Source organism: Mchenga conophoros, linkage group LG22, assembly GCF_057382185.1.
Source record: "Mchenga conophoros isolate Kocher_MC1m ecotype Shallow Benthic linkage group LG22, M_conophoros_male_GT1.1, whole genome shotgun sequence".
NCBI classification, from domain to species: Eukaryota; Metazoa; Chordata; class Actinopteri; order Cichliformes; family Cichlidae; genus Mchenga; species Mchenga conophoros.
The window spans coordinates 17313496-17338204 of record NC_140546.1 but is presented as its reverse complement, the minus strand read 5'-3'; the positions used below and the strand labels follow the sequence as shown (position 1 = coordinate 17338204).

General features: G+C 39.1%; 1 protein-coding gene across 2 annotated transcripts in view; it reads right to left on the bottom strand.

Annotated features, from left to right (window-relative positions):
• csmd3b (CUB and Sushi multiple domains 3b) overlaps positions 1-24709 on the bottom strand; it is a 421680-nt gene that overhangs the window by 236186 nt on the left and 160785 nt on the right. For both annotated transcript variants that reach the window (XM_085261673.1, XM_085261674.1), the window contains exon 4: positions 6987-7184. In XM_085261673.1, coding sequence (XP_085117799.1) covers positions 6987-7184 — 198 coding nt within the window. The remainder of the gene's footprint in view (positions 1-6986; positions 7185-24709) is intronic.

Sequence of the window (24709 nt, the reverse complement as noted above, 5' to 3'; positions counted from 1 at the left end):
TCTTCTGTGGTCTTTCAGGGTTTTTGGTGTTTCTGAGCTGGCCAGTGTATACCGTATCAGATGTACCAGATTGTAGATTTTTAGACTATTGTAATTCCTTGTTTACTTGCTTAAGTAATGCCTCCCTGGAACGACTGCAGGGTGTTCAGAATGCTGCTGCTAGGCTTCTGATAAAGCATCACAAATACTCCCATGCCACTCCCCTGCTAATTCAGCTGCATTGGCTCCCTGTCAAGTTCAGGGTCCAATTTAAGATCATAATCATGACTTATAGGGCCCTGCACGGTGGAGCTCCAACTTACTTAAGTGATCTTCTTCTTTCTTATCACCCCAGCAGGTCCCTAAGGTCTTGTGACCAGGTGTTGCTGGTTGTCCCGCATACAAGGTTAAAAACAAAAGGTGACAGAGCGTTTGTATCAGTGGCTCCCAGACTCTGGAACTCGCTCCATTTGAGTTTGAGATCTGTGGACTCAGTCATGTCTTTTAAAAAGCAGTTAAAAACGTATCTGTTTAAACCCGCTTTTGGTTGATTTTGTTTTGTTTTAGATTTTAATGTCTGTTTTCTGCCTCTGTAAAGCACTTTGTGATTTTATCTTGAAAGGTGCTATATAAATAAACTTTTATTTTACTTTTACTTTACTGACATTACTTCACTGAAAGCTTAAATCCCACACTTCAATCACATCTTAACAGATTACTTAAAATGCACTGTAGCAGTGTACATAGTAAAAACTACAGAAGTTGTGGTCAAAGGAGCTTGCAAAGAAAAGCGTCTGGACTTCTTTAAGTTACTTGAAGACGTTTCACCTCTCATCCGAGAAGCTTCTTCAGTTCTAAGGTCAAATGGTGGAGAGTCCCAGATATAAACCTAGTGGGAGTATCCCCCCACAGAGGGACAAAGGACCCCCTGATGATCCTCTAATCGCCTGAGCCAAGGTGTGAAACTGGGTGTGGGACCCAATCAGCCAGAATTTCGGGTGTGTTCATTGTGAAACCTGGCCCCACCTTATCATGCGAATTCCTGAGGTCAGATGGCCCAGGATGTGAGTGGGCGTTAAGGCGTCTGGGAAGGGATCTCAAAACCCACACCCAGTTTCACACCTTGGCTCAGGCGATTAGAGGATCATCAGGGGGTCCTTTTGTCCCTCTGTGGGGGGATACTCCCACTAGGTTTATATCTGGGACTCTCCACCATTTGACCTTAGAACTGAAGAAGCTTCTCGGATGAGAGGTGAAACGTCTTCAAGTAACTTAAAGAAGTCCAGACGCTTTTCTTTGCAAGCTCCTTTGACTACGATGACCTGGATGACTGAGAACCTTCACAGACATACAGAAGTTGTGTCTTTGTCCAACAATGCCATATAAGGAAATACATTTTTTAATTATGTTTTTGGAGGATGTTTACATATCATATAACAGAATGGATTGATCCAGGCTCCAAACCTTGATAATGGTATACCTTCTGTTCTTTTAGTGCTTCTAAGTAACTACTTGCCTTCTTTCCTTGTAGCGCACGGTGGTACAACCTTTATCTCACCTAGTTTGTATTGTGGCTGCATAAAGAGATATTTTACCATGAACTGATAGTTATTTGTGCTGAACACGGTGAACCCACCCACTTTCTCATGGGAGGATGATGATGTCTGGGTCCTTCATGAGAAGTGTAAGCGATTTCTCCTATGGTTTCTTCTTATGGATGACTGACTCTGTATTGCTTATCAGATCTACAACCAGAAAGCTTTCAGGTGGAACAGCAAAGTTCAGTTTTATAATTAAGTTTGCGCCTGTGGAAGTTCAGGTCACCGATGTCACTTGGCAGTCATGAGTATTATTGGACTAGATTGAACACAGAAGAAGGTGTAGAGTCACTGATTAAACAGCTTGAAATGAACTGAAATGAACTTTACTTTTTAGAAATTAAGTTCATGGTAGAGCTGTATTTATGGGGAAATCCCAGTACTATCTCTGTGTATATCAAAGTGAAATTTATTTCTACAGTTAATTTAAAAGTGGCAAAGGCTGGAAAGCAAAACTGCTTTACAGAGCCAGAAAATTAGAAGACACTTAAACTAGTCAAAACAATGCAATGACCAAATAAAACAATGGCATAATGAGAGAAACAATATCAATAAAAGGAGTAAATAAGTAGATAAAATTGCAACATAAACATACATGAAATGCAGAGACTAAAAAGAAAAAAGAAAAAGTCATTAAATAAAATGCTCTCTCTGATATATTTATGAGGATTATTAGAAAGGGAGAAAAAACCTTTAGAAAAAACTCCTGATGCCTTTGGATTTTAACAGTACAGAAGAGTGACTAGTCAGCACAAGTAATAGATGTGAAAGTGGAATAATGGATCATTTCAGAGATGTCACCTGCTGCTAGTTTTCCGAGCAACTTAAAAAATAATATAAAAGAACCTTAAAATTATCTCTGTATATTAGAAGAATTGAACCCAGTAACATGGGAGGGCATGTCTTCCCTGCACTACTAGTGAAGGGTGTTTCTGCTGCACTTTAAACCACTACAGGCAACTAACTGATTCATAAACAGACAGAACTGAACTAGTCAAAGGACACAAAACAAAACCAAAATCTAAGCCTTTAAGTCTTTAACAGTGGCTAAAATGTTTAATGTGTAATTGGTCTAAGGAAGTCAGAGCTAGACTAAAACAGAGCAGATTTGTTCATTGCAGTAAGATAATGCTGACATTCCCTGGATTGTTTTTAAAATTCAGTCGCAGGGGGTTGGCTGCATTGATTGCATCTACTGGGTGTTCTTGCCAATTGAAAAGAGCATTAATTTTTAAAAAATATAACTTACCTCTGACAAATTAACCATGCACATAAGGCTACACTGTAAGGTACAACAATGTACAATATGACTTAAATGTCAGATAATCATAACAGTATTATCTCCCTATAATTAAGTTGACAAACTGAATGTTTCCTCTCGTGAAAAATCAAAAAAGCATGACATTAAGACTGGACTATATGGAAAATACAGGCCATAAGCCCTTGACTGAGGATTATATCTGTCAGTTGTCTATCAAAATAAAAACTGTATAATTGTAATCATTTTCTTTTTTTTAAAAAAGAAGCCTGATGAAAACTGGAGATATATTATCTGATTGGATAAAACCAATATTAGTAGTAGTACCACAGTGAATGCATACTTTCAACAGTGAAGGAAAGAGAAAGTGTGATGATGCTGGGCTGTGTGAATGCAAAACATTTTGAAATATATAGCGAAATATAACTCCTCCGTTGCAGCTAAATCTCTGAAAAATGACAGGTCTTTCTGGATTATACCTGTCACTGAAAATATAGGGGCCTATATAGAGTTTGAAAATGAACAAATAATAGATTTTAATCTCAGTAATGAAAGGTGGAGTGACTTTTACTCCAGTGAGTTACTGTTGTGCCTACATTACCCTGATGTTCAACTTCAAAAAAATTTATATTTTCTGCAAAGAAGACTATTACAAAGCAATGGTTCTGTCCTGACATTTGTATGGAATCATTCTGGAGACTATGTCTATCCGTGTTATTGGTTTTGAACATACCACAGCAAAATTAAATAAAGCTCGACCCACGACTGTTGACGCTTGGAAAATCTTCTCATCCAGAGTTATCTCCTGGAAGAGGCAATAATTGGTTTTAAACTTTGTGTTTTTGTGTCTTTTCTTTGCTGTCCCTATGCCTTGTTTGCTAATGTTTGCTTTGCTACTGCAGTTTACAGTTGTGCTGTATATGTCTGTACCCCCCCCCCCCCCCCCAAACCCCGTTTTAAATCAATAAAATGTTGATCACAAAAAAAAAAGAAAATGTATATTTTATTAAAACGTTGTCAGGGTTCCTGGGTTGTTGACCCAGTGTTTTCAGTTCTTACTTTGTCACGGTTTAGTTTTCACGTTTCCTGCTTTATTATGTTAGCATTATGCATTATGTTCTGTTCAGTTCAGCTGTGTTCTCACGTGTCTCTTATCATCATCATTAGCCAGTGTATTTAAACCCTCAGTTTCTCGCAGTTCACTGTCTTGTCATCGTCAATTGTGTGTGTGAGTTTTTCATTTCAGTTCACTTCAGCCCAGCCAGCCATTCAGCCCGTCCGTCCGCCCGTCTCATGTTATGTTCACCATACATTTATAATAAACACCATCCACATCCTCAATCTGCCTGCGAGGCCTGTGTTTGGGTTCTCTTTCCACACCACAACGCCCTCACAAAAGTAAGTGGCCTTATACTTACTTTTATACTTATACTTACGTATTCGTGTACCCAATTAACCAATATCTAAATATTATATAGATAAAATAACTTAGTTTCATGCCTGTGCCTGGGTCCTTTAAAATGAGTGACAGAGTGCCCCTGCCTAAATGATGGTGTGTGATATTTTTAATTAGGACCCACGGCAAATATGAACTCAGTAGATAACTCCAGCAATAATGACACAAACAGAGTGCTTTTGATTCAGGTCTCCTAAGGCTGCACATATATGGAAACATCTTTGAACTGTCAATTGTACCTCAGATATACTATTGCCTTAGTTCCTCAAACTGCCAAGAAAAGTGTGTCTATGTTGCCTTTTCCATGAACTTTCAACACAAAGTTTTATAAATGAGGGACAACAAGAGCCATTGGGACTCAACAACATTGATTGGCAAAGTAAAATAATGAGCTGTCAGCAGCTAGGGATCTGCAGGTTCTACACAATTTACAGCAACAGTGTCCACTGTACATTTAAGGAGGGACAAAGAACACTGAGTAACATGGGAACTTCCGGTAATGGCGTTTACTGGGTAGACGTGTTTTAGGTCCGCTCCGCTACTCGGCTCAGCATTTACCTAACGAACCTACTTCTTTGAGATTTTGAATCCCAGTTTTGGATGTCTTTTGCCTTTGTCGATTACTGAAGATCCAAAGAATGTCAAAGTCAAAGGGCAAACAAGACCGAGACCGAGAAACCTCGACATCTGCGGCACCTGTAACTGCAGCCGAGATTAGCTTAATGCTTGAGGAGCATAGAGCTGCATTGCTAGCGGACTTTAAGTCATTCTTTGAGGACTTGTCCTTTGTATGATTTGCCCTCATACCATTTGTTCCACTACTTTCAAATAAGACACTGTGCATCTTCTATCTTGCTAGAGTTTTCAAGTCAGCCTCTCAAGCCTTGGTGGGAAGACTTATTCCAGTTGAAGCCTCACAGTAAGGCTCTAATATCACAAATATATACTTTAATTATGGCATCAAGCAATTACTCAACCAAGAAAATTGCTTCGAGTTGGGAACAGGAACTGGGTCTTCAGTTTGTTGAAGGTTACTGGGACAAAGTAATTGACAAAATTCATTCCTCAGCCTCATGTGCAAGACTCGCCCTTATTCAGTTTAAGACGGTATACAGATTACACTTCTCAAGATTTAGACTATCTAAAATATACCCCGGCATTCCTGACCTGTGCAACAGATGCAACACCTCCCCCTGTGATTTAACTCGTATGTTTTTTGCCTGCCCATCACTTCAATTATACTGGACTTTTTACTTTGAAGTGCTCTCTCATGTTTTGAGCGTTACTCTCAAACCATGCCCACTAGTTGCCATTTTTGGTGTTTCTGAAGATGCCACCCTAAACCTTAGTCGTAAGCAACTGGATATTATATATATATATTCACTTCACTGCTGGCACGACGCCGAATTTTGCTGTCTTGGAAAGCTCCTCACACTCCAGCCCGATCACGTTGGCTGGAAGATGTTATGTTCTCTTTAAAATGGAGAAAATAAAATTCAGACTCAGAGGAAATGTTAATAAGTTCTCACAGATGTGGCAGCCTTTTATCATTTACTTTAACTCATTGAAAACACTTGTATCATGGGGTTCCCTTTTGTTCTGGTTTTGGGGGGGTGGGGTTGTTTTGGTTTTTTGGGGTTTTTTGTTGTTGTTTTCTGTGTGTGGGTTGTTGTTTTTTGTTTTTCTTCCTTTTCCCCTTTTTTTCTTCTTTTTCTTTATTCTGTTTTATTGTTATCATCCGAATTCTAATGGCACAATCTCTCTTGATATATATCTTTGTATCGGTTGGTACTTGCTGTATTGGGCCTGATATGTCAAATTACATGTGCAAAACTTTATAAATAAAAAAAAAAGGGGGGAGGGGGGGGGAGGGAGAACACTGAGTAACATAAAAACCTGGATCATGTTAGTGTGCCAGATGTAGCCAAACATGCTCTTCCTGGAATCCCTGGCAGGTTAACATAGATATTATTACCTCCCTATATGATTTGATCAAGTTTAAAACAATCTGAGATGTTTAATTATAAATTGGACCTTAAAGGAAATATTCAAAATCTTTTTTGGACATGCATTGTGTCATTTCCTGAGTCAACCAAAGTCATCAAGAGGATTGCATTAAAAAAAAAATCACACCTAAACTCCAAACTCAGGTTTTTCCAGTTGTTCACTTAATTTTTTATGTTTAAAGCAAACTGTGCATGTCTGCTATAAATTCACATAAATGCTGCAGTGTGGCATACAGCAATAATTAAAACATTTTAAAAACTTCTACTTCAGTAAACTTCCACACACTGATCTGACACACACACACACGCACTATATGCACACTTTACACACTCTTGCCTGCGTCACTCTGTGCCTGCACACATACATACATGCAGTCTGTCTGTTTTCCTGTTTCTCTCAGGGACACTTAAACACAGTACACATAAATATATGAAGAGCTTTTTTCCCCATAAAATTCCACATAGAGGTCAACATTTCTGTTATCTTGAAGATTGCTTGAGTCTTTTTGAACATTTTCAGCTTTTTTTTTTTCCATTTCATTTGACACATGTATAGTAGTAAGATCTTGAAAATAGAGGTCGATTTTGAATTTATTTTCAAATTGGACAAAAACTCTTCACATCTAGTCATGCACACACATAAACACGCGCCTGCACACGCACAACACAAAAACACGTGGAGTCCGTACCTCGACAAATGGGAGCGGGAAAGTCCCAGACGGCGGCATTTCCGGCATTGGTGATGCATGTGAGTGTCGCATGACCATCTAAGACATAACCAGGGACACAGCTGTACCGCACACTGTCTCCCACTGCAAATCTTCCTCCACCACTTAGCACCGCTTTGGGTGGGACACCAGGGTTTCCACAAGATGAACTGTGCAGTTCTGCAAAAGATAACAGAAAAAGAGAAAGATGAAGGCTTTTATCAGTTTTGTTTTGGGATTAATTTGATTAAAATATTGAAATATACATTTTTCTATCTCAGCCATCACTCAGATAATATGCTCAGCCACTTTTTTATATGGCCTGTATTTGTATAGCGCTTTTCTAGTCCCTAAGGACCCCAAAGCGCTTTACACAACCTGTCATCCACCCATTCACACACACATTCACACACTGGTGATGGCAAGCTACAATGTAGCCACAGCCATAGTGATGCATGTAATTCAGTCTGTCAGATCACACACACATCTAACTAAACAGACGATCAATTTCAATCAGTCCGGGTGAACCTTTCAGTTATGCTTACCCCCATAATCCAAACAGTTTTTTTCTGCTTCTAGTTCCCGTATATTACACACACACACACACACACACACGGTCTCACCAATGGTTATTTTATTTTATGTTGTGCTCTGAGGGCTTTCAAAACACAGGTGACCCACAGCTCAATACTGTGACTGAATCAGAGCTGCTGCTGCTCTGCTAATGTGCAGCTCACACTGTGTCTTCTGTGTAGACATGGTGTTACAGCCCGGTCCCATTGCGTCTGTCATTAAAAACAGTTCTGGGGTCAGAAAAGCAAGACACTTGCATTGTGGTGATGCAGTTTAAATACCTCCATTACAGCCTATTCCAGAGTATTGCGCCAAGCACAGACATAGCTGGGAGCCTACTGGTCTTTACAAATACATACTGCCGAGCACGATGGCTGTAAATGGGCAGTTGGATTGCCTTTGCAATCAAAGAAGAGAAAATTCAGCCTCGGAGAAAGGGCGGAAATGCTAAAGTTTCTTTTCAATCCCCCCTCTTCCCGCTAGCTTAATTTGCAGTTCTGTGCCAAAGACGTATGCACAATTGTAGGCTTATAAACATCCGCCAACACAGACGCACAAACAAGCGCGAGAGGGAGTGAGAGAGCGAGACAGGGGGAGAAGGGGTATTACAAGCCATAAAACAGGAAGTAGATGGGCGCACAGGGAGCAACTCTGGTCTTATTGTTTGAACTTGATTGATACAACTATGAAACAGTTCAGACAGATGCGGGGTTAGGGAGGGGGAGCAGGAACTAGACAGATAGGGGTGAGAGGGAACTGTGGATTGGTGAGGGTGGTGGGGCAGAGAGGGAAAGGAGCAGGATGCCCAGCATGATAGATAGAACTATGAAACTACTAAGACACGGAGAGCAAAAAAGGTAAGAAAGCAAAATGTTAAAGGAAGAGAGAAAAGATGAGAAAAACAGAAATCAACAGCAGTGGTGAGGAAGACTATGCTCCCAAATGAGAGGTGGCAGTATAGCAACACGTATTCTTTAAATGTCACGAGAAACTCTGGAAATCTTTCACTTTACTCCTCGAACTGCAAAAATACCCAAAATAAGTTTGTAAAAAGCTCTAGTACAGCAGCAGGGAGCTCTCTGTCATACTAACTGCAATAATTTGTAATTACTATTCACAAAGCAGGTAGAGGAGATTTAACGTCAGTAAATGAACAGATGATATGACTCTTGAATTGGCCGGCTGATAGATTCATTTATAAAATGACTTTACTGTCACACCTTTTCAATTACATCCCATTCCTTCCCCTTTAGCCACAGTGCGGGTGATTATGTGGACATTTATATTTGGAATTTTTATGTGGCCACAATCAACCTGTCTTTTCATTTTCCTTTAAAATAAACCTGTCAGCTTTCTTTTTGTTATTATCATATCTCTTAAATGCGTATATGCATGTGTACATGTCATTAAGTCTGCCTGCCAGCTCCCTGACACACACACCTCTAATTGCCATTCTCCTTATCTCCACACACACAGTGACAGGGAAACACACACTAACAAGACACACTTGGACATTAGCGCACATGCGCACACACACACACAACCATGGTCATCCATCACTGTGGCGAACCCCTGTGCTGTACTGTGATTGGATGTCAGGTTGGCCTAGTGTTGCGACCCGTTGGCCTATCGATTTTACCAGTCAGCATGGCCCCACTTGGTGTCAGGATGTTTGTTGTTGTTGAGCATCCTATCAGGCACACATTTACTCTCATCCAAACACACACACAAACATTAACATTGGTGGTCCAGAGTGCAATCCAGGGCACACGCTAACAAACAGTTTCCCATTTTAGCTACTTGGAGCTTGACTGGTATCTCCATCACTTTTTCCATTTATCTATCTTTTTGCACTGTTTCCCCCTTTGCCATTTTCACTATTACTATTTTCTGTCCAGCTTCTTTACTCCATCTGTTTCTGCTGTCTTGTTAGGCTTTCATTCCCACTTCTGTTGTTTTTACCCCTCTCCTTCTCTGCACCTCCATCCATCGATTCCCCCCTTCTCTTCCCTTACTACCTTATCCTCAACAAAAAACCTTTGACAACACCTCCCTCCTTTCTATTTCTCCCTTGTTTTATCCATACTAATATATCAACCCTTATGTCCATCTCCCTGTTCCTCCTTTCATTCTTTCCTACCTAGTTTATTGTGAACATCACACACTTTCATTACACTAGTTTATTCAGTAGCCAGCAGCTATGCCACGCTCTTCACAGTGGTTTATTGCTGCCTGCCCTCTCTTATTTATTCTCTCATACCCACACTTCTTCTTCCTCTCATTTCTCTCTCTTTAGCTATCTCTGCTTCTCTTTCGCTATCTCAGTCTCTCCCCAGTTTACCATAACCATGATTTCAGTCTCAGTTGCTTCATTACAAGCTGCTGCTTTTATGGGCCATCTGTAGAACTATCTGCATTTGTCACACATACACACACACACACGCACACATGCACACGCACACGCACACACACACATTCAAAGGCCTGCATGTAAAGGACTATACAGTTTCTCTCTTTCTACCACACATACACATTCTCACACATGTAACCATTTACCTGGCTTTTATTTCTCCCTAGATAAGCAATTACAGCCGAGTCCAAGTACAGAGAGCACAAGAAAGAGGGGAAGAGGTGGGGAGGAAAGAACTGAGCAGAGGGTAAAAAGCACGAGAGAATGCTGCCATGCTTTTAGACTTTTTAGTGAGACAAATGGCACTGCAGACTGGAAGACTGGTGAGGGGGAGTGAAGGACAGTGAAGTGGGCGAGGGGGACAGAGAGCAAGACAGGAAAACAGAGGCACAGAGACGGGGGGGTGATTCATGGAGTTCAGAGGTTTTACACCTCAGTCAGCAGTAATTTTTTTTACAAGATGAACTGAGTTTCAGACCTGAACAGAGTACAGTAGAAGGTAAAATGCTTGAATGCAAAACATAGAATATGTGGTAAGAAATCATATACATAGATTAAAGGGCAAAAAATAAAAAATAAACCAAAAATGTGATTTTGAAGTTTTTTTTAAGATGTATAACACAAAAAGATTTTGTTTTTAGAGAGTTCTGTAACAATCAGGTGTCTCTTCTGGGGCACTTAGATTTACCGCCTGTCAACTTCCGAGTCAGTTGCCTGTCAGTTTGATTCATTTATCACTGTGACCAACTCTTTTTATAGACTTGTGAAGGACTTGTATCATAAAACACTTTTTGTCTAATAAGTTAACACCACTTTACAGCCTTAGTTGTACATCATAAACCATACTGTATGATACAGTGTGCCTCTCCTGACAGTTTAATCATGCTGCCACTTTACACAACAAACACATTTTATCTGTTTAATCTGTTTCTCTAATCCAAGCAGAGGCACTATTAAGCAATCATGAATAAATAAAAAAAACACAAGAAAATAGTTTTATATAACAGGCCCAGAATATACATGTTGTTACTACTTTTAAAGATCAGCGTGAATGTTTTGCACATTTATTTTCCAAACCTTTATTTTGCACAAGGTGACGTTCTGAATACATCCTTTTCTTCATGTCAAATTTTCTGTAACGTGCACGTGAGGCGTACATTAGCATTCTGATACAGCTTGGCAAAATGTGATTGGCAGTTTCCTGTCTGCAGCAATAGGTTGCCATTACCAAATAAATGAGACGGGTTTAGAATTGCTGGAGTTAAATGTCATTGCCGAGGCAAGCCGTGTGGAATATTTAGGACCAGGACGCGGCAGCTCTGGTGCAGGTGAGTATTTATTAACGAAGGGAAAAACAAACAACAAAGGCACTGGGAACATGAAACTGGAACCTAAACTGGGTAAAACTAACAAAACAAACCACAAACGAAGATGCAAGGAGGTCCGGGGAAATACACAAGGAGAGATGCAGGGAGACCGAGGGGAAACAACACAGACGAACCAGCAACTACTATGACAGAAGACACAACTTAAATACACTCAGAGAACACAGGGAGATTACACACAGGTGGGGAACACAGCTGGGAGTGATTAACGTGACGAGACTAGGGAGGCAAACTGAAAACACTCACATAAGACGCAGACCTTCACAATAAAACAGGAACTACGCATGAAAGGACACAAACTAAAAAACACGGACTAGATACAGGAACACACGGGCAGAACAGAGTACACAAACGCTGGGTCAAAAGGACCCAGGATCATGACAGATAACCCTTCTGTGAAACTGCCCTTGCTACTGAAGGAAGAGGATTTGAAAATAAAAAAAATAAAAAATAATGTTATATTGTACTACACTTGTTATCCATTCAATTTTAGATTATTTTATAATCTACAATAGCATGCAAAGATCACGAGTCATCCCTCGTTTTTATATATTTGATTCACATAATCATTGTCAGTATGTACAGAGGAGGCCAGTAGAGAGGTACATCAGTGATACGGTCATCTGTAAAACACAGCGGAGGCTCTGTCAAGGTTTGGTGCTGTATTTCAGTATATTGTGTTGGGGATTTTGTCAAAATTATGGAATTATGAACACAGAAACATACAGTTAGATTTTAATACCATGTAATACTATCTGAAAAGCATCTAATTGGCAACAGCTTCATTTTTCAACATTTATCCCAAACACAGTGCCAATGCAATAAAAGTGTACCTGGACACAAATTTTAAAAAAGCGCACAATGGAAAACTCTCAATGGACTGACCTCGACAGAGCTTGGACCTCAACGTTACTGAAGCAGAGCAGGATCATGTTGACAGAGAATGGAACAAGAGGCAGCCAACATCCAAAACATCGTTTTAGAGCTTTGCATGTTCTCCAAGAAGCCCGGAGAACTATTCCTAAAGGTTGCTCAAACAGATTGTAAGAAACCTTGCTTAACAGAGATCAGGCTGTGTACACACTATGTTTTCATAAATTGCTGCACTTTATATAGAAATGACGGGTTGCTCAAGACTTTTGACAGCACTCCATGTACATCTGTCTGGATTAATTAAACGATTATAATCTTAATTCTAAAATAAAATGCTGCTTGTGGTAGCATGCATCAGAGTCGCAAGCAGGTATGTGATTGAAATTGTTAATGTGTCCTTGATTGTACAAACAAAAACTTTAAGGGGTTATGTGGTAGTTTTGGAAATAATCCAATGTTGTGGTTGAAAAATGTCAGACGTGTTTTTGCCCATTTTGTTCAAAAATAATACATCCATATATTTATAATATTGACAGTGGAACCTTTCCCACCAAACAATCCCTGTATTGTTAGAAAGTTTCTGCAGAGCTGTCAAGTAACTGTCATACTAGGATTCGAGTTATTTTCTGAAGTTCTAACTATGACAGCTTAACAATCACGAATGGGATAATGTGAAATTATTCTACATGGCTTTGTGCTTTTTAATATGAAAAGATTAATGCCAAGATGAGATATCCACCATTTGAAAAATGTGACACCTTTCTCTATAAAAGCATTAAAAGAATGAAAAAAAAGCAGTTAAAAGAATCGTGCTGAGCAGAAGCTGAGCAAATACAAAGAGTGATGGGATGAATGGTAAAAGTTTTCTCCTTGATGTGGTTATACACCAAGAAGAAAGCTTTTCTGTTTATGTGACTATAGTATATGTAGGTATCAACTACATTTATTTCTATACAGTGTATATGTGTGTGTTAAAGCAGCTGCTATGTAGGTCCTTGTAATAAAATCTTACAGCGTGTGATAAACAAAAGGAGCTAAAGTGAAGTTCACAGCTGGGCACTGTTTTAAAAGAGTAGTTAAGGTAACCCCCTCACCTCCACCCCCCACCACACACACTTCTATATAACGTTTGTGATGGCGAAGAGAAGAGAGTTGACATGATATATGATAATGGAAATGGAACAACAAGTACCAGCAGTTCTGGCCTCTTCCAGCTATTACCAGCCACAGTCCAAAGTGAGGAACAGCAGGGGGTAGGACTAAGATCTTTTCCAGACAAATTCCCTTTTCAGCCTCAAACTGACTCTCGGTGGCGAACCGCTAGCAACAAAACGAGCCATTCATTTTCACATTCATTGGTAAATGGTAAATGGCCTGTATTTATATGTATTTCACTTCCTGGTCAAAATGACAAGCTGTGAGACTAGATTGTCTGAACCCTCTCGGGTCCAACTCATCATTGGTGATAACCCTAATCCTAAATTATGTCCTAAAAATATGTAATTTTTATCTTTGTTTAAAACTGTTCTCCACAGTCTTGGCAATAAGGTGACAAAGAAAGCAATCTGACTGTGTCAAAATAAATAGGCTTGGGGTTGATGATGACCTAGACCTTAATAAAAACATACATTTTACATTCAGAGAAGTATGTGTGGTGGTAAGAGATGCCATCTACAGATACAGCCATTTAAAATTGACCAGCAAGTCTATGGCAGATTTTTTTTAAAATTTATTTATTATCATTATTGTTTACTTTTAATCACATATTCGCTTATATTTTGGTAATTTAATAAAAGAAATCAGATATATATATATATATATATATATATATATATATATATATATATATATATATATATATACACATATATATATATTTTAAACCTCTCAGTAATAGGAACTGGAGTCTAGCTCTGCAGTGTTTGTGTAAGGGTAATGGCCATTTTCACCTTTATCCTGCAGCAATCATCCACTTGAGTTGTGATTACATGACCACTTAATATTGAAAGTGTCATAAGTACTCCGCAGCTCTGCATTTGGTGAAACTGACAACCTGATGATGTTGGCACTATTTGTCTGTTCTAATCATGTTGCAAAAGTACATTGGTAGCTTAATTGCCTCCTAAGGGACTAAGACAGAGCCATGTTTGGAAAGCAATCCAGCAAAATTGAAAATACAACTGAGAAAGAGCTAGAAAGATTTTCTTTAATGTTTTGTATGGGTAGGCCATTAGACTTTACACCAGAGACCTTCATTTGTGGTTTCTCTCTAACATGAGCAGTTCAGTACCCAACATAGAGTTTTCTGAGCCAGAACTGGCATTTTGGCTGTTTGAATGTGCACTGATATCAAACGCCAGCCTGGCATGCAAATACTTATAAAATAGAGAGAGTAAATAGAAAGCAAATTTGGTTTATATCTCCATTGGATCTGCGAATCAGCCATTCTGTTAGGTAGTCCCGGCTTTTGCCTTCAGAACTTTCCTAATTCTTCATGGCTTAAATTCAACAAGATGATGACACCTTGATTTTCGTCCATACATGACAGGGTAGCACAAACCTGCTCCAGATTTGTCAGCTGCACATCCATGATGCATATGTCCTGTTCCATTGTATCCCAAAAGTGCTCTACTGGATCTACTCTGAGCTTTGTTCTGCTGGAGGTTTCTTTTTTATGTTAAGAGAGTTTTTCCTTCCCACTGTTCCCAAGTGCTTGCTCATAGGGGGTCATCTGGTTCTTTTCTTCTGTATTATTGTAGGATCCTTACCTTACAATATAAGGCACCTTGAGGCGACTATTACTTGCGCTGTATAAATCAAACAAAATTGAATTTAATTGAAACTGATGTGCTGTGTATTCATAGCTACACTTCTGCCCACCTTGGCGCTAACAAATGGATGAGTTATTCTGGCCTTCCTATCAGCTCCAAGCAGCCTGGCCATTCTCCTCTGACCCTTGGCATCAAATAGGCATTTTCATTTCATTTTTTTCCTTCCACTTACTGAGTAAGCACTGCTTACTGAATATTTTTCAGACCATTCTCTATAAATCCTAGCGATGAAAAATCCCTGTAGATCAACAGCTCCTGAAGACCAAGCTGTCTGTCACCAACAACAACGCTGCATTTAAAGTCACTTGAATCACCTTTCTTCTCCAAGTATGTTTGTTTTGAACTTCAGCAGGTGATCTCACGAAGCCTGCATGCCTAAAAGCACTAAGCTGCTGCCATATGGTTGACTGATTAGCTGTTTGCTATATAGAACAGTTGAACAGATGCACTTAATGAAACAGAGGGCAAGTATGTAAGCCAAGCATGAAATAAAAAAGGCTACATTTCAGTAGATGCCCTACATACTCTTTCATTGTACTCTAACAATTAAAACAGACACAATACACAGGATAATTAGTTGTTCTAATATTGTTAGTAACTAACATGGTTGATATAATGTCAGAGTAAGAGTAAGCAAAAATATGTGTTAACAAATCATTTAATGTCTTCTGTAATGTCACTGTTGCATATAATAGAGAAGACTAGGGCACTAGCAAGCTTTAAGGCAGGTCATGTGTGTTAAAAGATGAACTGCTTGGTTTTAACTGGGTGATGAGATGGCCACAATGGTCTTCCAAACTATGAGTTACAACGCTAAAACAAGGAAGACAGCACTTAAGTTACACATCAGATCTTGAAGATTCAAGTTGAAAAGCTTTACTGACATACATTGTGTAATTTGAGTGTATAAGGAAAAACACACAAACACACACACACACACACACACACACAATTTGTGCTAAGGGCTTTCTTGCACCAGCGCTGTCAACACTAAGCTTCATTTCACAAATTGTATAGAACAGATGACAAGAGTGCAAAGTGCATGCTGCCTGGGGATACACATGCTACCTCTTTTCTTTTCTATGTGTTTTTAATGTAACCTTTTTTTGATCCTATTTGTACAGCCTAATAATGGTCTAAAATATACAATCCAAGGCTGTTGCGCTTTAATAATTTCAGCTAGTACTCAAACCCCATCACATTACATAATTCTTATCTAATACATAACACTAACGGCTTAAGCAGTGAAGAAAATGAATGGCTCTACGAACTGAATTGACAAAATATAGGGCTTAGGATTCAGGATAGTCATCTTTCAATTGAAAGCGTCCTACAAATAATGACTTCATAAATGTACTAGGCCTGCTGCTATCTCAAATATTACCTTAATAGATAATAGTAAGATCTTTTTAAAAAGCTAAGATTTTCTTTTCATTTTAAATTTACTTTTGGGTTGTGTGAGTGCACTTCACAACAAATGTGTAAAATAGCCCAAGTCTGATTACTTCTGAAAACATTTATCGTGGGGCAAAGTGGTAGCAGAACGTGTGTGTGTGTGTGTGTGTGTGTGCGCGCATGTCAGAGGGAGACAGAGAGACTGTGAGGCAGAGTTAAAGCGGGAAAAATGGAGAGCTCTCAGATAAACTAACAGTTGTTCAAAGCTTTAGCTCATCTGGCAGCTGTGAAGATCAGTTAATACACACAACTGTGTTGCTAATGATTGTAACTTCTAGTGTAGATCAGAGATTATGGACTCAGAGCAACAGACCACTAATGTCTCTCTGGGTTTATTACACCCCAGAACACAAACAATCAAGCACACACCCCACTCTCCCTAAAGGTAAAAGCTGCTGTGAGGGTTGCGATAGTGGTGCCTTGATGTTCAGGCTGAACAATAATTATCTGTGTTCATTGAGATCATGAAGTAGCTTCCAGCAGCCAGTGTCAGTGTATACTGTCTGACCATAAATGTTGCATATGCTGGCCTGCATAAATGCTGTTCTGATACAGAATTTACCATAACCTGATTATTTGGCAATTAAAATATCACAGTAATGATGATATATTACTGGAGTGGATGGCGGTGTGAAAACTTTGGGTTCTCCAGTAGTTAGGCTTAAATTAATGCCTCCTTCTTCGTCTACTTTTTACGATACTGCTCAGTAAATATCACATATATATCACTAAAGGGGCCGCTGTAGATGCAATTATTGGACATAATATTTAATCAACACTACTAAGAAGAACCCGCATTCATAATAAGCAGATATAGTGAGTAGCCTGGTTTTCCTTTGAAATATATTGCAGCTGACTACAAATTTCCATATGCCAGAATTAGACCCATCCAAGGGAGGATGCAATTTAATGTGGCAGGGTAAAACAAGTTATTCATTTTGAGGGTAGACAATAACCCTGTCCAACACAATTACCTCATTTTTGTGGATGGAGTATCCATCTAAAAATGTTAGTTGAAAAGATGTGCTTAGGTTTTTTTCCAGGCTTGCAATTTCCCTGTATGTAATTGAATGAGCAGATAATGACAGCAGTCTGACTGCTCACAAAGAAACATGGGGATGTCAATTATAAGCTCTTTACCTCCACTTCACCGGTGTGTGTGTGTGTGTGGTCGTTCACGTGCACTCTAGCGTGAGTGTTTGTGTGTGGGCCTCTTGCGTGCATGTCACCGCACGTGCATATACAAGGATTGGTGTGTGTGTTTTGAGTCCATGTGGGTGTAACTCCTTGATGCTGTGATCAATGTTTCTCTGAGGTTTGGTTCAATAAACCATTAGATATCTCCCTAAAGACATCCTGCCAACAGAACTTCATTAGACTGACACACATACATATAAAGAAAAAAGAAAACATGCCACACACACACCTGTTACCTCAAAATGTATCCTGTTTTAACAGGCTGTGGGCGTCGGAAATGAACATAATCCAGTTCTAGTTTGTTTGCGGTTGCTTCTTTTGTTTCTTTTTTCTTTTACTAAAGCAGTACTCTGCAGCATCAGCTATCATTTGATCTGACCTAAAAGGGCTGACTCTGACTGGAACAAATATGCTCGAGCAGACTTGATCAAACAAAATAGTAAACCGTCCAGTGACACAGGCAACACAAGAAACGGACACGTTTTCTTTTATTGAAGTGACTTACTGTAGATGATGGTGATACATTGCTAAAGGAACACACTGTGTGTTATGAGGATTTCTTTGATATGCTTTTTGCTGAGAAGTATAGCTGGTGGATTATCTTCGTGTCCAGCACAGTGATTATTTACTTCACTGCAGTTAAAAGAAATATGTTACACAGACTGAACTGCATCAAGTACCACACAAAATAGCAAACACAGAGAAGCAAAAGTAATAACAATTTTCTCAGTGCATGAAGAAAAGCTTGCGTGTATTACTAAAAATCAGTAAACCATTAAGCTCCGTCTTAGCCTTAGCTCTTATGTCAGAGTCCTGCACTGATTTTAGTAAGAGTACTGATCAGCTTTCTACTTCCTGTAGTTTTCTTCTCTGTTTCACACATTCATCTTTCACTTCTACCTCTGTCCCTTTCTTCCTCTCTTATCTCTTCTCACAGCCACCCCTCTTCTTACTGTTAATTAAAAGTCTGTATCTGTGTGTGTGTGTGTGTGTGTGTGTGTGTGTGTGAGAGAGAGAGAGTTTGCTTGTGTGCAAACATCAGGCTTCAGTATTAATTAAAGGTGTGAATGCTAATTGGTCAGATCAATAACGGGTCGTTAGGCCTCGGGGGCTGCGAGCCAATAGGAAATCATTATGTGTCTGACATCACTGTCACTCTGCTAAACTTGCACTGCACAGTGACACCATGCATACGCAGACATGTACGTCTGCACTTGCACACAGAGATTTGCACTTGCACTGCTGTCATCTGGAAAGATAGGTTTACTTCAAACACTGTGACAGAGAGAAAAGAGCGAGAGTAAAGAAACAGAAGCTGTTATCTGAACAGAAGAAGCAAATTGGCACAAAATGTAAGCAAAGAAAGAAATTGCAGCATGTACCCAAAACAAAATCAATATCTATTAAGGAAAACAAGAGATAGCGTGAGAGAGAAGATTTTCAGAAACAAAATAGATGCAAAGCCAACATTGGGAGGAACTACATAGAGCGGATCATCTCAGAAGGCCTTTTTGTACTGATCAATACCACAGCAGCCTTTGTCTCTATGGCATTTATGACACTACTACTGCTTTCTCTTTCTTTGCAAATCTCAATATGCACCTTTCAGTATTATTTTATCTACTACAGCCTTTTATGTGCCTTACATACATATAAATACATTTTGTTGATATTTAAAAAAAAAAAAAAAAACAAGAAAAGAGACGAGGATAGTATTTGATGAACTGTACAGGACTGGTGGCTTCTCTGATGGGATAAAGATAGCAGACAGTCAGCTCAATTTGCCATTTCAAACCAGCTTGCCTAGTACACTGACAGCTTCATGCCCCAAGTAACATCCACTGTCACATTTCCACAATATAAGCTTGTTTTTATATTAAACTGTCCTCTTCAACACCTTCTACCTCTACTCTTTATACAGCTTCACAGGCTGAAGCTGAGACAGAGCCTTAGATTTAACAGTGTAAGCACTACTTCATGCTATACAGTAAATGACTTTTTGCCACTGGATTTATCAACTGGTATTCTTGCTCTGAAATCTGATTTAAATTTCAGATCCTCAGAAATCATCTGGTTAACAATATTTCTGGTGGCTGTGCTACTAGATGAAAATGCGATACAGTGAAGTTTGCTGTCTCCAGGGGTCACTAACCATGTTGTCACTTGTCACTGAGACAGTATATATTTAATTCTGTCAGACAAACCTTTCACTTGTCCACAAACAAAAAAGCAATATGCGAGAAGACAGCAAATTAGAGGTATGCAGGGGTAATGCTGTTAAATTGTATAGCAAACACAAACTGTTGCCTGCAGAGGCAAATATTACCAATTTGTATGTGTATGTACGTGCTGATCAAATCTGTATGTGCGTTTCTGCTCAGTTGAGACAGGCTAGCTAACTATCTTTTGTGTGATATCTAGTAGATGTGCTTACTAAAGTATAACATAGGACTGCACGATTAATCGTTAGAAAATCACAATCTCGATTCATACTTATGTGCGATCTCATTTCCAAATGACAACGATTTAAAAAAAAAAAGAAAAAAAAAGACGACAACGATTGCACCGCATTTTGATCCGGGACGTAATCTGCATGAAAACAAGCGCTCACTCTTCCTGCTTGACAAATGACAAGGGCGGAGCCTTATACCACGTGATACAGAAGCTGTGCCGTGTGATGCTAAAATTGGCAGGAAAAAACAACGGAGAGCACGTCAGGGATGACGAGAAAGTGACAGGAGAAAATCCGTCCCGGTCAACCACCCAAACATCAATAACGGGAACCTTATACAGCGCTTCCCTATACACGTCGAACTCCCGCAGGCACAAAGAAATTACGGAGGCTATCACTTATCACCTGACCAAAGATATGGTCCCATCAACACTGTGCAAAACGAGGGATTTAGGAAAATGATCAACACCCTAGACAAACGCTACGCAGTGCCGTCCCGCAACTATTTTTCTATTGTTGCACTACCTGCTCTATACACGCAGCGTTGAGCAACGGTGGAGACGGAATTTCAAGCAGTACAACATTTTGCGGCAACAACAAAACGTGAGACATTTGTTGTTTTTATGTTTATTTATTGTTTTTATGTTCAGTCTCAACTGTTAAGAAGTTGATGTGCAGTTAATAAGTGCAATAAATATTTATATTGGAAAAGAAAATTGTGAGAGAATCGTGATCTCAATTCTAAGCCAAAAGATCGTGATTCTCATTTTATGCAAAATCGTGCAGCCCTAGTATAACATATTAAATTTAACATCTTAAGATACCCTGGAAGTGACTGACAGATACTAGGACACATGTACCCACACACAAATGTAAACAAATCTCACCTTAACTGTGTACCTACTAAATGATGCAGTCTCACTGAAAAGTTGCTTTGAGTTGTTAGCTCCCATGGATACAACAAGCAGTCACCCTCCTGTACCCACAAGCCTGCCAGTAGTGAAATCAGCGATTAATTAAAAATGACTCAGGATACTTCCTCTATTTCTATATTTTTTTTTGTTTTCAAGTAGACAATTGGAAAATGAAGTGGGCTCAGCAATACAATACACACAACATAATATGGGTTGATAAATGCGCAGTAAACTTACGGGTTGGTGGAGGATTTGAACTAATGGCAATATACGATATATGATGTAATAATTTCAGATGCTAACAGACATTCAGTGGAATGGTAACTTCCAAAAAGTTGAACTACAAAGCCCACCCACGGACACACAGGCATTAATAACACTACGTACATTGTATATCCCTTCGAGGTGGTCTTTTGATGTTAAGTAGTTTTTCACTTTTCTACAATAAAAGCTTAAAGAATGTCATAAATACACATTTCCAGAAAACGAGCAAACAAAAAGCTATATTATTACCAAATCGATGGTACTACAATGCACACAGCTGGCTTGTTATTGAATTTAAACTATTACTGTTAATGACTGCTTCTGGGAAAATCAACAGGTTCAGGTTCAGAAAAAAAGCCTAAGGCTTCACAAAAACATGGATTCATGGACTACAAGCCATATTTATATATGACAAGCTACTAATGCAGTTTTCATTGAATGGTTCACACACCAGATGTAAGTCCTGATCCAGAAGCTTACCAATGGAAGCATTCATATTGGCTTTTAAAACTAAAGTTGAACATTGAAGTGATATCAGAATGTGTAGTTTGGTGCCAGCTTTTATTTTGAAGTGCACTTCACAACACCTCAACATTAAAGCTCTTTCAACCTGTATCAGTGTTGTCCCTTTTAATCTCCTCTCCTTTCATCTCTCTTCTCGCCATAATACTCTCCTCTATCACTAGTCTTTGTAACAATTGTGTAGTATCGTCTAACACCAAACACAACCCAACAAGTGGTCCTTGTGTAACTTAAATAATTTCCCTGCCAGTACATGATGGAAACATGTTCGTGTGTGCACAATTTGTCTCTGGTGTGCAATATCACCAAGGAATCAATCAAGGAGTAAAAGTTGTTTTCATCATAAAACAGAACCTAAATTATTACAGATACTATCTGCTATGACAGAAACGTTGTCTCTGAGTGAAGGACTTGTTTTATTGAGTTAAAAACATAAATATATAGATGTACACTAAATGACTGGTTTATTACATACACCTACCGGTATGAAATTGGACACCTTTTTCTTTTCAGAGCTACCTTAATCCTTCATGACACGGATTCAAAAAGGTGCTGGAAACATTCCTCAGTGATGTTCGTCCATATAGATATGACAGCACCACACAGAACTGTAACTGCAGATCTGTCAGCTGCACATCTCAGGCTTGTTACATCGTGCATTATCTTGCAGGAAACAGCCATGAGAAACTTGGCATACAGCACGAATACTCAGGTAGGCTGCTAAACAATTCTAATTTGGTACTAAAGGGCCCTAAGAAAATATCCCCCACACTATTAGACCACCACCTGCAGAATCTGGTAGGTGCAGTACACTGGTATAGCCCCTGTACTACGAGCGGCTATACCACATTCACTTAAATCACTTTTTCTCCCCATTGCCTAAATACATGTGGCTGCCATGTGATTGGCTGATTAGCGTTAACCAGCAATTTGTTTTAACAAGCAGTTGAACAGATATACCTAATAAAGCAGCAGGTGAGTCATGGCAGATGACAGCCCCTCCCTGAGCCTGGTTCTGCCGGAGGTTTCTTCCTGTTAAAAGGGAGTTTTTCCTTCCCACTGTCGCCAAAGTGCTTGCTCATAAGGGGTCATATGATTGTTGGGTTTTCCCCTGTAACGCATTATTGCAGGGTCTACCTTACAACATAAAGCGCCTCGAGGTGACTGTTGTTGTGATTTGGTTCTGTATAAATGAGATTGAATTGAAAGTGAGTGTATCTATTTGTATTAATCTCAATGCTGACAGTACTGATAGAGAAATCAATTTGAAATGACCTTTAAGTCAGAGTTTCTCTTATACTGATGACTATTTTTAACCCTTCATTTTATCTTGAAAGCTTTTAGCAGGAATGTTTGTTGACTAAATCAGCCCATACTTCACAGCAAGTAGTCAAATAAGTAGAAATGGTTTGATCAGCAATCTTGTGTTCTTTATCACAAGGTCCATTATATTGCTAATGTTAACATTTTCCCTGAAAAGACTTCCCCAAGCTGCTAATTACCAAAAGAATCAAATGCTCAGGCATCAGTTTTAGTGGGGAAAAAGCCAAAACTCAATGTGGCAGATGTTCTCACACTAAACTAAGAGTGCTGTGTTGCTATACTTTCCACTGTAATACTGCTGTTCACTTTATTAAGAAACAATAGTTGAGATATTAAAAGCAGTGGGGTAGTTAAATAACAAAATCTGCTGAACAAAAAGCAGAGCACAGTGGCTGGAGAATACAGGGCTGATAGTCATGTTAGCAATTAATTGGATGATTAAATATTGAGTGAAAAACCCAGTGGAATGCCCTTAAATAATGAAATCTGCTGATGAGAGGCCACTGAAAGAGGTTAGAGACCAGTCTGCTGATGTTCCTTATCACATTTTTTGGGATGGTTATACATTTGGTGAAAATCCTAACTGGCTGACAGCATTAAGGGATCTGTTTTGTGTAAATGCTGCCTCTGAGTTCTGTCTAACTCACGGCATTAAGAACTGCTCTGTCAGCATGACCCTGTTCATTTTTGCCGTTATGCTAATCAGGTGACATTCCTTCTTGCTTGGCAGAAGGAGCTGATTGGATGGGCCGAGGTGGAGACCCTGAAGGGAGGCCGTTTGATTGGTTGGCTCATATAAAGCTGAATGATGGACTGACATTGGCCAGGTGGCCATATTATTATCAAACCACACACGCACTCACACACAGACACACAGAACTGCACACCTATATTAACTCTGTACCAGGATATATTTTAGTCAGGTGGCCAGTGGTTGTCTGACAGACCTGAATATCAAATCAATATATCATTCGATGTAATTTCTATCCTGTCCAGCACAGAGGGGTTTGGCAGCTATTCCATATATTTTCATCATAAAGGTGTTTAATATAATTCAGATATGAGGTCAATATATCATTTGCTGGACTGCTTTTAGTGAGAAACCTCTTCCTTGCCAATTCAAGTGCTGAAAGACTTTTATTTAATAGTATTAATCAGATGTCACAGTAATGGCTCGTTTGTGGACAAGCTTTGAAGATGGACATCTATCCTTTCTATGCAATAAAACACTTGTAACCTTCTTAATATAAATACATCACAGAATTGGTTAGTTTTATCCAGGTATCACATTAAATTGTCACTTTCTGGAATTTGATAATTAGAGGAAACTATAGTATACTTCATAGCAGGAAAGTGAGATGTCTGGCAGCAATTTAATGTAATTATATCATCCAGACATCAAACTGATACATTGTGCGGAAATTCAGTGAAGGGTTGACACTGAGAGATTTAAAAGTTATTTTGTACTTTACCATTATATAATTACATGCAGTAATCAAGATAATG